The sequence below is a fragment of the Rhinopithecus bieti genome, unplaced genomic scaffold, assembly GCF_001698545.2.
Source record: "Rhinopithecus bieti isolate Rb0 unplaced genomic scaffold, ASM169854v2 scaffold_74621, whole genome shotgun sequence".
NCBI classification, from domain to species: domain Eukaryota; kingdom Metazoa; phylum Chordata; class Mammalia; order Primates; family Cercopithecidae; genus Rhinopithecus; species Rhinopithecus bieti.
Genome location: NW_016827731.1, coordinates 586,376 through 600,814, shown reverse-complemented (window position 1 = coordinate 600,814; position 14,439 = coordinate 586,376). Strand labels below are relative to the sequence as shown.

The 14,439-nt window shown below is 42.1% G+C and overlaps 1 protein-coding gene across 4 annotated transcripts in view; it reads right to left on the bottom strand.

Moving 5' to 3' along the window:
• Positions 1-14,439, bottom strand: part of LOC108523483 (acetyl-CoA carboxylase 1-like) — a 177,219-nt gene that overhangs the window by 29,241 nt on the left and 133,539 nt on the right. For all 4 annotated transcript variants that reach the window (XM_017864127.1, XM_017864130.1, XM_017864128.1 and 1 more), the window contains 2 exons: positions 5,490-5,622; positions 3,891-4,029 (listed from right to left, as the gene is read on the bottom strand). In XM_017864127.1, the coding sequence (XP_017719616.1) occupies positions 3,891-4,029; positions 5,490-5,622 (272 nt within the window). The remainder of the gene's footprint in view (positions 1-3,890; positions 4,030-5,489; positions 5,623-14,439) is intronic.

The window sequence follows — 14,439 nt, the reverse complement described above, 5'->3', positions numbered from 1 at the left end:
AAAAAAAAAAAAAAAAACTACTAAAAAAAAATTCTGCTAGAATGTCTTCAAAATTAAAACAGGTTTATTGTTCTCTTTGATTATAGGAGGGAAAGCATGTAAATTATTAAATAATGTTAGATAATACAACAGACTATAACAATACTATATTTTAAAAGTCAAAATTGGCTGGGTGTGGTGGCTCACGCCTGTAATCTCAGCACTTTGGGAGGCTGAGGTGGGCAGATCATGAGGTCAGGAGATGGAGACCATCCTGGCTAACACGGTGAAACCCCATCTCCCTAAAAATACAAAAAATTAGCCGGGGATGGTGGCACATGCCTGTAGTCCCACCACAGACAGAGTGAGGCTGAGGGAGGCTGAGGCAGGAGAATCGCTTGAACCTGGGAGGCAGAGATTGCAGTGAGCCGAGATTGAGTCACTGCACTCCAGCCTGGGGGACAGAGTGAGACTCTCACCCACTGTCCCACCTCAAAGACAACCAGTTTATGCTTTATTGTATATAAATATATATTTTTTGGTATATATATATATGTTTAATTTTTTGATGGATACCTCATATTTCAATAGGCTATATAATTCATTTGACTACTAACTTATTGATGGAAGTACAGATTATTTACAATTTGAAAAATAATAAAATAATGTGTATCCCTGTATGGCTGTCCAATTATATCCACAGATACGTTACTAGCAATAAAACTACTGGGTCAAAAGGTATTCATATTTTCAGACTCTCACTAGCAACATGGGTACCAAATACTCTCACCTATGTTAGGTATTATGAACGTTTTCAATTTTGTGAGTTTTGTAAGTTAAAAAAAAAATCTTTAGTATTGTTTTGGTTTAGATTTTTTTGTTTGTTTGTTTGTTTGTTTTTGAGACAGGGTCTCACTCTGACACCCAGACTGGAATGCAGTGGCATGATCATGGCTCACTGCAACCTCGACCTCCTGGGCTCAGGTGATTCTCCCACCTCAGCCTCCAGAGTAGCTGAGACTACAGGCACGTGCCTCTATGCCCAGCTAATTTTTGCATTTTTTGTAGCGACAAAGTTTCACCACATTGTCCAGGCTGACCTTGAACTTCTAGGCTCAAGTGATCCGCCTGCCTTGGCCTCCTCAAGTGCTGAGATTACAGGCATGAGCCACCATGCCTGGCCCTCCATACTTCTTATCAGTAAGGTATAATCTCTTAATCTTAAGGTACAGTATCTTCATAGATAACATGACGAATAATATGGTATCAAGGATTTGCATCAAAATAATTGTGCATGGGGTTAAGAATACAGATGAAACTAGATTAGCCATGAGTTGATAATTATTGACATTGCATGACAGGTAGATGGGAAGGGATTAATTATACTCTTCAACTTTTACATAGTTACACACACACACACACACACACATCAAAAAACACATTCATTTAAAATGCAAATCCTTAGATGTCCAACACACACACATACTCTCCTCAAAAGACAAAGTCTGTGCTTCAGAGGATGGAAAACAAGGTCCCCCTTGGCAAATACTATATCACATCTTGTAGCCCCTGTAATTTCTAGAAAACCACTTGTGTCATACCTTTATGCATTTGTATATGCTGTTCTTTCTGTCTGGTACACCTTTCTCTCCCTTCAATTGCTTCACTCTTACTCATTCTTGGTTAGACATAATCTCTTTCAGAAAGCTTTCTCTCTTTTTTTTTTTTTCGTTGAGACTGAGTCTCGCTTTGTGGCCCAGGCTGGAATGCAGTGGCACTATCTCGGCTCACCACAACCTCCTCCTCCTGGGTTCATACAGTTCTCCTGCCTCAGCTTCCGAGTAGCTGGATTTACAAGCACCAGCAGCATGCCCAGCTAATTTTTGTATTTTTAGTAGAGACGGGGTTTCATCGTGTTGGAGTCCCAAACTCCTGACCTCAAGTGATCTACCGGCTTCAGCATCCCAAAGTGCTGGGATTACAGGCATGAGCCACCACACTCAGCCTAAGAAAGCTTTCTCTTAAGACTGCCCCCAAGAATTAGATGTCTCATCTCTGTGTTCTCACCGGACCCTGTGCATGTTTCTTTTATAGCACTTACCTCATTGTATTGAAATTATTTGTTTCCTACAACAAGATCACATCTTATTCAACTGTCAGTCTCCATGTTAAGTGAATGAATAAATGAATTAATTGGAGTACCAGGTAAAAGAAACCGGGCCGAGTGCAGTGGCTCACACCTGTAATCTTAGCACTTTGGGAGGCCGAGGCAGGTGGGTCACAAGGTCAAGAGACTGAGACCATCCTGGCCAACACGGTGAAACCCTGTCTCTACTAAAAATACAAAAATTAGCTAGGCGTGATGGCGCACACCTGTAGTCCCAGCTGCTTGGGAGGCTGAGGCAGGAGAATCACTTGAACCCTGGAGGCAGAGGTTGCAGTGAGCTGAGTTTGCACCACTGCACTCCAGCCTGGTGACAGAGCAAGACTCTGTCTCCAAAAAAAAAAAACTAAACAAATAAAAAACCACGCAAGATAATTTGTATTTATTATAGATGATCTCATCTTTACAATTATCTAGTGAAATAGACATTAGGATCTTCCTTTTATAAGCATGAAACTTGTGGCTCAGAGATGTGAAAGCGTGCATCTAAATTTCACATAATAACATGATATAGTTTGAATGTATGTCCCTCGCCAAATGTCATGTTGAATTGTAATCCCCAGTCGCGGAAATAGCGCCTGGTAGGAGGTGTTTGGATCATGAGGGCAGCTCCCTCATGAATGGCTTGGGCCATCTCCTTGATGATATGTGAGTTCTCACTCTAAGTTCATATGAGATGTGGTTGTTTAAAAGTGTGTGGCACCCTCCCCTCCGCCGCATTCTCTGTCTTATTCCTGCTCTGGCTGTGTGATGTGCCTACTCCCCTTTCACCTTCCTCCAGGATAGTAAGTGTCCTGAGGCCTCCCCAGAAGCAGAGCAGATGCCAGTACCATGCTTCCTGTAAAGCCTGCAGAATCGTGAGCCAATTAAAACTCTTTTCTTTACAAATTACCCAGCCTCAGGTATTTCTTTATAGCAATGCAAGAATGGCCTAATATATAACATTTGCTTTCTAATAAATTGGTGACTTCTCGATTTCTAAATAAGATGATATAATAACCTTTCTTTCTTAGGAATAATCATAATACCATTGTCTCAACAAAGAAAAAACATATGCAGACTAAAATAAGTACAAAAGGATAGCTCTGTTTTGCAGCTGCTTAGGAGTAAAACACAAAAAAAAGTAAAAAAAGATAGCTCTTCACATTATCTGTGGGTATTCTACCTTAAGAGATTATACCTTAGTGATAGAAGGTATGGAGAAGAAAGACTACTCACATCTTTCAGCTATACCAAGAGTCTTTATCTATAACTATCAGACAGAGAACCATCTGACTAAAAAGAATATGTAGAAGAATTTACAGAGTGAAACACGCTTCGGTCCCAAAAGATCTCTCCTTCAGAAGGAAAAAAAAATCTTAGCCCAAAGTTTTTCTATAATTCAATATAACGCATAAGGAAAACAGCATTTCCTTCTAAATCTTTCCACTTACATATTCCAAAGAATGTGGCATAGCAAATACTTAACACTGAAAAAGGCATACACTTGAAAGGTCAAATCAACACTTTAGTTAAATTTCTTCCTACTTAGCCCTAGAACACAGGAATCTGTATTGAGGTTGGCTATAGTGCAATCACTTTTATATGCCTATTACTGACACATTTTAAACAGAAATTATTTTAAAAGGATTTTACTTGGAAGTCTTGTGTTTGGGAATCCCCCTAAGTTAACATTCTCCTACTTAAAGGCTGTGCTATTCCACGTTTTAGTTTTGAGAGTGATGCTTTCATAATGCTAATAACTCACCTGCATTGGCTTTAAGGTCTTCAGGTGTGACCATGACAACGAATCGAATTGCACGTTCATTTCGAAACATTTCATAAGACCACCTACGGATAGACCGCATGCATTTCACTGCTGCAATGCCATTGTTAGCAATAAGAACCTGGGAGGGGAAAGGAGATGGGAATGGGAGGAAAAGGCAGAAAAAAGCAATAATGGAGGAAAAGAGATGAGAGAATTTTTGTATATCTATCTTTCTGTGTAAAAGTCATACTTTCAACCAAGAATTCTTGTTACTGGTCCAGACTGTTAGAAACTGGCTTCCCCATGGCCAAGCAATGTCTTTAAATGTTAGCTAAGCAAATACTTGAGTATGTGCCAGCTAAAACATACTCCTTTCTAACTTCATTTGTTTGAAGGGAAAAGTCACAATTACTTAAATCCTGTGCGTTTGTGAATTATTCTACCATACTACCATATCAATTACTAGGGAACAGAAGAAAATGAAATTCAGAGGGATGATATATTATGAAATCAGGAGTGGGGGAAGGCCAACCAGTACAGGGCCATGCACTTTTCTCTGTTGCAATAAAATTAGGTATAGAGCACTGAACATGTTTAAAAATCCTGGTATTAGTTACTTTTCTGCAAAATACTGAATTCCAATACCTTAGAATTGTAAAGAGTGCCTCAGAAAGAATGGTCACTGTTGTAGAAAAATCAAATAATCCTGAGACTTTCTGTAAACAAACCTTTTATCTTCTTACCTATCTTGCAGTCATGCCTCTGAGGATAGCACAGACTAATAGACACATAATCTATCTTTATTGGAAGATTAATAAAAGGATGCTGCTGAAGTAATACTTTTAAGAGTGGAAATATAGGTCCCCATCCTTTAATCTTTTAATCACTGGAAGCTATTTCAGCCAAGTCATCCTCTCAGCTCTGACATGGTCTAGATAAAAGTGACACAGAATTACATTTCAAAATGCCTGGAATCTCTAAGTATATCATGTGGTATATTCCCTTCAAACATCTCAAATACCTGGTGGAAGCCAGTAAGTCACAGTGTATCAAACTCTTTAAGCCTTCTCTTCTGAAACTCTCTCTACTCCCCTAGCTTTCAATCCAATGCTGTGGCATATTATTTCCCCACCAGCACCCACAATCAATTCTTCATACCCTGTCGGATCAGTGCAGCCCCACCCTGTAAAACCACAAGATCTTTCAAAAACATTTTTTGTTTTGAGACAGGGTTCCTCTGTCGCCCAGGTTGGAGTGCAGTGGCACAATCCATAGCTCACTGCAACCTTGAACTCCTAGGCTCAAGTGATCCTTCCGTTTCAGCCTCCCAAGTTGATAGTACTCAAAAATAACTTTATGAGCACTATTTTAACTCCTTAATTAGCTATGACTAAATTACCTGTGGTAAATACATATTATAGGAAAACAGTGAAATTCTATTAACAGGATGCTAGGGAGGCAGAAAGGCTAAAATTCACATAAAGAGGCAAAGCCTCTGAGAATCTAAATATCAATTGGGAGTAAATCCAGACAACAAATCTCGGCAAGCATTAAATCCTATGTGCTTTTGACAAAATAATTCAGCAAGTTACAACTTACCTTCTCAATCACTTTATTTCCCCCAAAGCGAGTAACAAATTCTGCTGGAGAAGCCACAGTGAAATCTCGTTGAGAATCTATTTTCTTTCTGTCTCGGCCCTGCTTTACTAGGTGCAAGCCAGACATGCTGGACCTATAAAATAGAGAAGCTATAAAACACCATCTATATTTTCTGGAGACCTGCTTTTCACTACCATACCCATAACAGTACTTTCACAACTGCATCCTGTGAAGACTGCATGCTGGCAGGTCATATACTTTTCAAATAAAAGAGAGAAAAGAAAATGATTCTTGCTTGTGGAAATTTAAGGGAAAAAAAAAAGCATTCCTGAATAATAAAAGACAATATCAAGGTTTACCAACAGATGCCATCACAAAGAGAGAGGCAAAGGATAGAATGAAATGAGATGGTAGAAATAATAGACTCAGAGACCATTAAAGCCAAAAAACAAGTTACCAAGGTTGTTTCTGGATCACGACTCTGGTGTGCAGATGACCTTCACCTCTGTATCTCTGACTTCCATCTTTCTTACGAGCTATAACTCCACATTTTAAAACTACCTACTAAATGTTTTACCTGGGTATCCCCTAGGTATTTCAAAATCAACAACTCCAAAACAAAATTCTTTACAAGGCAGCATAATATGCCATATTTAATCAATTTTAAGGTTCTACTTTTCTTTTTACTTTAAAAAAATCTCCTAGGCCGGGTGCAGTGGCTCATGCCTGTAATCCCAGCACTTTGGGAGGCCGAGATGAGAGGATGGCTTGAGACCAGGAATTCGAGACCAGCCTAGGTAACATGGCAAAACCCTGTCTCTACAAAAAAATACCAAAATTAGCTGGCACAGTCATGTGTGCCTATAGTCCCAGTTACCTGGGGTGGGGGGAAGCTGAGGTAGGCGAATTGCTTGAGCGTGGGTGGTCAAGGCCATAGTCGTGCTATTGTACTCCAGCCTGGGTGACAGAATGAGATGGTGGGTGTCTCCAAAAAAAAAAAAAATTCTGAAATTGGTATGTATTTTACAATTGATGCCTTATTACATTGACAGTACTATTTTTGTTGTTGTTTTGAGACAGAGTCTCGCTCTGTCACCCAGGCTGGAGTGCACTGGCCAGATCTCGACTCACTGCAACCTCTGCCTCCCAGGTTCAAGCGATTCTCCTGCCTCAGCCTCCAGAGTAGCTGAGACTGCAGGCATGTGCCACCATACCTGGCTAATTTTTGTATTTTTAGTAAAGACAGGGTTTCGCCATGTTGACTAGGCTGCTCTCGAACTCCTGACCTCAGGTGATCCGCCTACCTCGGCCTTTCAAAGTGTTGCAATTACAGGCATGAGCCACCACGCCCGGTCAGCAGTACTGTATTTTTTCCTTAGTGGTACGTAAAATAATAGCGTTTCTAACCATCAGTGGCACCTTGGATTAGACAAAATATGATAGTGGAAACAGCACAGACCTGGGTTTATATTCCAGATCTGTCCACTTAAATGATCTTTTGCAAATAATTTAACCTTCTCAGCTTCAGTGTTCTCTTTGTAAAATATGCATAACATTCACTGTCCCAGTTATTTACCTATTGTCTCTCACCTCCAAACCTACCCTTTTATGCTCTGCTCTGTGACAATGGGCCAATATTTTGCAAACTTCATTTCCAAGACTCCTTTGCTAGCTCCTTCCTGTTCTGTTCACCAAACCAAAAGGCAGAAAGGTAAGAAAAGGGCCTGCCTTCCTGTTTTCCAGCTGTTACCAGCATTGCTCCAGCAGTAACAGAGACTTAACTCCAGTCTCTAGCTTCTTTCAATTGTCTGGTGAAAAGCCACAGAGAGGCCAGGCGCGGTGGCTCAAGCCTGTAATCCCAGCACTTTGGGAGGCCAAGACGGGTGGATCACGAGGTCAGGAGATCGAGACCATCCTGCCTAACACGGTGAAACCCCGTCTCTACTAAAATACAAAAAACTAGCTGGGCGAGGTGGCGGGCGCCGGTAGTCCCAGCTACTCGGGAGGCTGAGGCAGGAGAATGGCGGGAACCTGGGAGGCGGAGTTTGCAGTGAGCTGAGATCGCGCCACTGCACTCCAGCCCGGGCGACAGAGCGAGACTCCGTCTCAAAAAAAAAAAAAAAGCCACAGAGGTACCAGCAGCAGTGCGTTGTGGCTCTTTGGCAGTCAGAATACCAACATTGCCATGCTCACTTATCCTCTGGACAGCACTGCCTGGGCCTATCATTCACCTGTCAGGCCAAGGATCTGAGTACCAGCTACTCAAAGCTTATGCCCAGAGGTCCAGGCACCAGCCCCCCAGAGGACCTCCACCAAGCTCCTAGGTTCTGGTAACACTACTTCCCTTTTGTTCTCCCAGCCTTAGGGGTGAAAGCTACTTTCTCTAGTTATTAACTCTGAGGTACCTCAGCATGCCTTTTTTGTTGTTGTTGTTCTTTTACTCTCTAACACTCAAGTAAGCAATTCTCACTACTGAATGTTCTCTGTTTATAACATCTAGGACAATTTCTTTTCCTTGTGACGGCACCTTGATTGATAGACCCTCCAAAGAGTGCTCGGAGGATAAAATAAGATAGTGGATATAAGCTCCTTTGTACACTGCTTGATAGACAGCTGTTTTCTTTTCCTATTCCCACCTTTTCTTCCTTGCCCCTACAATTTAAACTTGATGGGGCAGTAAGGTATCTTTTCAAAATAAGAAGGTATGATTAAAATCTTCCCACATGCAGCACACTATCTAGTTTTCTGTGCACATACATAGTTTTACATATACAAATAAGACCAATCTTTCTTTCTTTCTTCTCTGAATGTGTCTATGCATAAAACTCAATGAGTGGGCATTTTCCCTACACTTCACATGACTTAGTGTGGCTCTTAACTTGCAAAACCACCACCTACAGGAGCATAATAAAAAGGGACAACGCCAGGCGCGGTGGCTCACACCTGTAATCCCAGCACTTTGGGAAGCCAAGGCAGGCGGATCACTTGAGGCCAGGAGTTCTAGACCAGCTTGGCCAACATGGCGAGACTGCGTCTCTACTGAAAAAAAAAAAAAAAAAAAATAGCCGGGCGTGGTGGCGCACGTCTGTAATCCCAACTACTCAAGAGGATGAGGTGGGAGAATCACTTGAACCCAGGAGGCGGAGGTTGCCGTGAGCAGAGATCAAGCCACTGCACTCCAGCCTGGGCGACAGAGCGAGACTACGTCTCAAAAACAAAAGACAAAAAAAAAAAAAGTCTCAAAACAAAAGACAAAAAAAAAAAAAAAAGAAGGGACAGTTCAGAGTCTAGCAGCTACTCTGCCTACCAGACTTAAGGACAGCCATAACAAAGGCTATACACTCTGCTGTTGGCATTCAATATAAAATACTCTGTACCCTTCTTAGAGACTGACATTTCAAGCTGGTCAATCTATTAAAATTTTCTTCATCCTTTTCTATCCAGGTATTTAGTAATACTGCATCTGGATTGGAACTTTAAAGTTAAGAGGCACCTTATAGAAAAAGAGGCCCACAAGAAGAATGATTTGTCTAAGGTCACAAAGGAAGTCTGTAGCATATATAGACCAGAAAACCAGGTTTCATGGTCACTTCAATGTTCTTCCAATTACACTATGCAACATATCTAATGATAATAAAACCAGAGGTCTAAAAGCAGTGCCAGTGTACATGTTTTGTTTTGTTTTTTTAATTGCTTCATTTTCCTTCATACATTCTTTTAATCTTTTTTATTATTGCACATATTTTAAATAAACAAAAATTACCTTCCTGTCCTTAACTTTGTCATGAACCTATTTCTTTTGGGCCCCAAGTCCATGGATCATTATCAGTATATCAGACTGAGCAATAACATGAATGAATCTCAAAAACCTCATGTTCAGAGAAGGAAACCAGACACAAAAAAATATATACCATATGACTCCATTTACATGACAAGGATAACTAATCTACAGTGCAGAACACAGATCAGTGGGCTGGGGCTATAGGAACTGACTGCAAGGGGGTATGAGAATGATGGAAACATTCTCTATCTTGATCTTGTAGTAATGGTTACACGGGTAGATATATGTGTTAAAACCATCAAACTACATAATTTTAAAAGGTGAACTTGGCCTGGTACAGTGGTTCACACGTGTAAACCCAGCACTTTGGGAGGGCAAGGCAGAAGGATTGCTTGAGCCCAGGATTTCAAGATGAGCCTGGGCAACATAGAAAGAGCTCATCTATACAAAAAAAAATCAAAAAAATTAGCAGGCCTTGGTGGCACACGCCTATAGTCCCAGCTACTTGGGAGGCTGAGGTGGGAGAATCACTTGAGCCAGGAAGACTAGGCTGCAGTAAGCTATGATCACGCCACTGAACTCCAGCCTGGGTGACAGAGTGAGATCCTGCCCTCCCCTGGCACCAAAAAAAAAGGTAAACTTTACTGTATGTAAATTATACCTCAACAAACCTGACTTTTGAAAATACTCATTTAACTGCCGAGTGCGGTGACTCCCGCCTGTAATCCCAGCACTTTGGGAGGCCGAGGCGGGTGGATCACTTGAGGTCAGGAGTTTGAGACCAGCCTGACCAATATGGTGAAATCCCGTCTCTACTAAAATTACAAAAATTAGCCGGGCGCGGTGGCATGCACCTATAATCCCAGCTACTCGGGAGGCTGAGCAGGAGAATCGCTTGAACCGGGGAGGTGGAGGTTGCAGTGAGCCGAGATCGTGCCACTACACTCCAGCCTGGGCGACAGAGTTTAGACTTCCAATCTCAAAAAAAAAAAAAAAGTCATTTAACTGTGCCACATAAAAACACGGTACATCTTGGCTGTAGAATTATTCCTTAATAAAAGCTGGACTTTTAATAGGCTACTGTTTTAAAAAAAAAAAAAAAACAGAAATTGACTCTAGGCAATATGACCAATAAGTACTCCAGTGCTGGCCACTATTCCGTGCAAAACAGGAAACATGTTTTGCATGTTTTCCTGCAAAAGTTATAAAAAAAAAAAAAGAACAATTCCACAATTTTAGAAACATATTTCCTCATCTCACAACCCTTCTTTAATTCGGAACTGATCCAGATATTCAATGAGCATCAAATAATTTTTCTTTTTTTTTTTTTTGAGACAGAGTTTTCGCTCTGCCCCCAGGCTGGAGTGCAGTGGTCAGATCTCAGCTCCACTAGCAAGCTCCGCCTCCCGGTTCACGCCATTCTCCTGCCTCAGTCCTCCCAAGTCAGCTGGGGGACTACAGGCGCTCCGTCACCTTCGCCTGGCTAATTTTTTGTATTTTTAGGCACGATACGGCGGTTTCACCATGTTGGCCAGGATGGGTTTCGATCTCCATGACCTCGTTATATCGCTCCGTCTCTGGTCCTCCCAATCAGTGCTGGGAGGGATTACAGGCTTGAGCCACCGCGCCCGGCCAAAAATAATTTTAAGACTTCTTTTTGAGACAGAGTTTTGCTCTGTCACCCAGGCTGGAGTGCAGTGGCGTAATCTCAACTCACTGTAACCTCCTCTTCCCAGGTTCAAGCAATTCTCCCGCCTCAGCCCCCCAGTAGCTGGGATTACAGGTACACACCACCATGCCCAACTAATTTTTGTATTTTCAGTACAGATGGGGTTTCGGCACATTGGCCGGGCTGCTCTCGAACTCCTGACCTTAGGTGATCCACCTGCCTTGGCCTCCCAAAGTACTGGGATTATAGGCATGAGCCACCATGCCTGGCCAAGATTTTAATTTACACAAAAAGTTTACCTAAAACATTTATCCCATTCACTGTACTCAATTCTTTCAGGTTTAACAGCTTATTTAGATAACTTCTGTAAACGGAGATATTAGACACTATCATTTAAAGTCAGTTATTTCCTTGCTAACCATGTTTTTAATAGCCAGTGAACATAAGGTGCTCACCTAAACCTAAGTAACAGCCTTAAACTTAAATACATTGGTTTTTTTTTTTTTGCCAATAACTCAGAAGACTTAGCTAACAACATTAAGTTACTCTCATTTGTTGAAAAAAAAAAAGGCACAAAAACCAGTATCATTTTGTTTGGGCTGAGTTAGTAGCTTTATAACCTTTTATGCCAAACATTGACATCTCAAAATATTTAGCAGAGACAAATATAAAATTGAGACAAAAATGTATTCTGACAATTCTAGTTTTAGGCATTTCTAGTTTTATTTTACTAATAATTTTATTTTAATATCTGAAGGCATTTCTAGTTTTATTTTACTAATAATTTTAAAGCCAGCTTGTTTAATAAAGTTATACTTAGGTCACGTGAACTTGAAAATTGCTTAGACTTATTTAATTTATAAGTGTTCTTTTATTTATAAACCAATTTGGTAGACACAACATGTAACAATAAGTGTGCACACAAATAAACACATCTAGACATGTATAGACGCACACAAACGAAGATTCAATAGCTTTTAACTTGGAATCTTAAGCCATGAGACAGCAGTACAAGCTTGGGGGATTTTACTTTGTTTGCCCCAATAGGTAATCCAATGAAGGCTGTGAACCAACATTTCAGATAAAGCACTTTCGACGGCAGTTTGATACATGCAACTCCATCCCACTTTCCTATTCAACAGCAAGCTCCAGATTCCAAACAATATTGGGGCCAAACAGTATTGCAACTGTTAGAGAAAATTCTGAGGGTTTAATACTAGACCTCAGAACTCTGCCGAGGGTGTCCCCCTTGGAGAAGTTGAGGTCTGGAGGATCCCTGGGCCATCCTCCTTTGGGGTCCAGTCTTAGAGTGTCAGACGTCTCTGACCTTAGGTGGGCACTGGTGCCACTTAGCATGTTTTCCCTTCAGAGGTGATGGCCTACTAAGAGGTTTCCTTCTGTCCCTGGATGAAGGCCTCAACTTCTGGCATCCTTATAATTTGATAAGGCCACACTTTCCCATGCTTCCTGTTCCACTAGAGTGATAGCCATGAACTGTAATGATAGGAACTGGAGGCTGGGTGGGTTTCTTTTGTCCTTAGCCAGTAGAGTAGGGGAAGGGAAGAATTTAGCATGAGAAAACAAGGTTTAAGTCACCTGAAACAAATGCCAGCCTGCCCCAAGCTTTGCCACACATAGGGATCAGGGACCACAACTGGAAAAGACAGAAAGGAGTCCTTCAGAGTGGCCCCAGCCAGAAACCTGCAGTTGCCTCTGTGTTTAGGTGCTGCCCACCAAGGGTCCCAAGTTGGAAAGGAAAAGAGAGAGAGAGAGAGAGATTCCCCTGTGGGGAGCAGGAAAAAAAAAGGAGAAAAATAAACCCCAAACTTTGGGATTACCTCCTGGCTGGCTTGCCAAATTATGTTATCGGTGGAGGGTGTACAAGTTATTGACGTTTTGAACAAAGAATTCAACAAAACGCACAAAGCAGGGAAAGAAAAAAGCAACAAAAGTAGAGACTTATTGAAAATGAAAGCGCACGGCCAGGCTCAGTGGCTCACGCCTGTAATCCCAGCACTTTGGGAGGTAGAGGTGGGGGGATAACATGAGGTCAGGAGTTCGAGACCAGCCTAGCCAACATGGTCAAATGTCATCTCTAATAAAAATACAAAAATTAGGCCACACACGGTGGCTCACGCCTGTAATCCCGATACTTTGGGAGGCTGAGGCGGGCGGATCCCAAGGTCAGGAGATGGAGACCATCCTGGCTAACACGGTGAAACCCCATCTCTACTAAAAAATACAAAAATTAGCCGGGCATGGTGGCGGGCGCCTATAGTCCCAGCTACTCAGGAGACTGAGGCAGGAGAATGGCGGAACCCGGGAGGTGGAGCTTGCAGTGAGCCGAGATCGCACCACTGCACTCCAGCCTGGGCGAGAAAGAGCAAGACTCTGTCTCAAAAAAAAAAAAAAAAAAAATTAGCCAGCCACCAGCGGTGATAAGATGCCTGTAATCCCAGCTACTCAGGAGGATGAGGCATGAGAATTGCTTGAACCCAGGAGGCAGAGGTTTCAGGGAGTCAAGATCGCACCACTGCACTCCAGCCCGGGCTACAGAGTGAGACTCCACTTCACAAAATCAAACAATTGAAATTTAAAAAAACAAAAAGGAAAAAGGAAAATGAAAGCACACTCTACAGGTTGGGAGCTGGCCTAAGCAAGCAGCTCAATGGTCTGGTTACAGAATTTTCTGGGGTTTATATACCCTCTAGAGATTTCCATTGTTACTTGGTGTACACCCTGTGTAAATGAAGATGATGAAGTTACAAAGTCATTTATTCAGTGTACATCCTATGTAAATGAAGAGGATGTTTCCTGTCATAGCTGAAGTGTTTGTTTCCATTTGATTTAGTTCTAGGAAGTTCTTGGGTTGCCTGCCTCCAGGTCCTGCTCACTTGCGTGACTCTCACTGTGTCCTCACAGAGTGGAAGGGACAAGGCAGATCTTTGGAGCCTATTTTATAAGGGCACTAATCCCATTCATGAGCTCTGCCCTATGATCTACTCAACTCCCAAAGGCCCCACTTCTTGACATAGTGGTAATTAGATTTCAACATATACATTTTGTGTGTGTGTGAGGCAGAGTCTCTCTCTGCAGCCCAGGCTGGAGAGCAGTAGCACAATCTCAGCTCAGTACAACCTCCATCTCCCAGGTTCAAGCAATTCTCATGCCTCAACCACCTGAGTAGCCGGGATTACAGGATCCCGCCACCATACCTGGCTACTTTTTGTATTTTTAGTAGAGATGGAGTTTCGCCATGTTGCCCAGGCTGGTCTTGAACTCCTAGCCTCAGGTGATCTGCCCACCTTGGCCTCCCAAAGTGCTGAGATTACAGACGTGAGCCACCACGCCCAGCCTCAACATATAAATTTCGGCAAAGACACATTCAGACACTTTATATTAATCTATACTTATATAGGCTGGGCGCGGTGGCTCAAGCCTGTAATCCCAGCACTTTGGGAGGCCGAGACGGGCGGATCACGAGGTCAGGAGATCGAGAC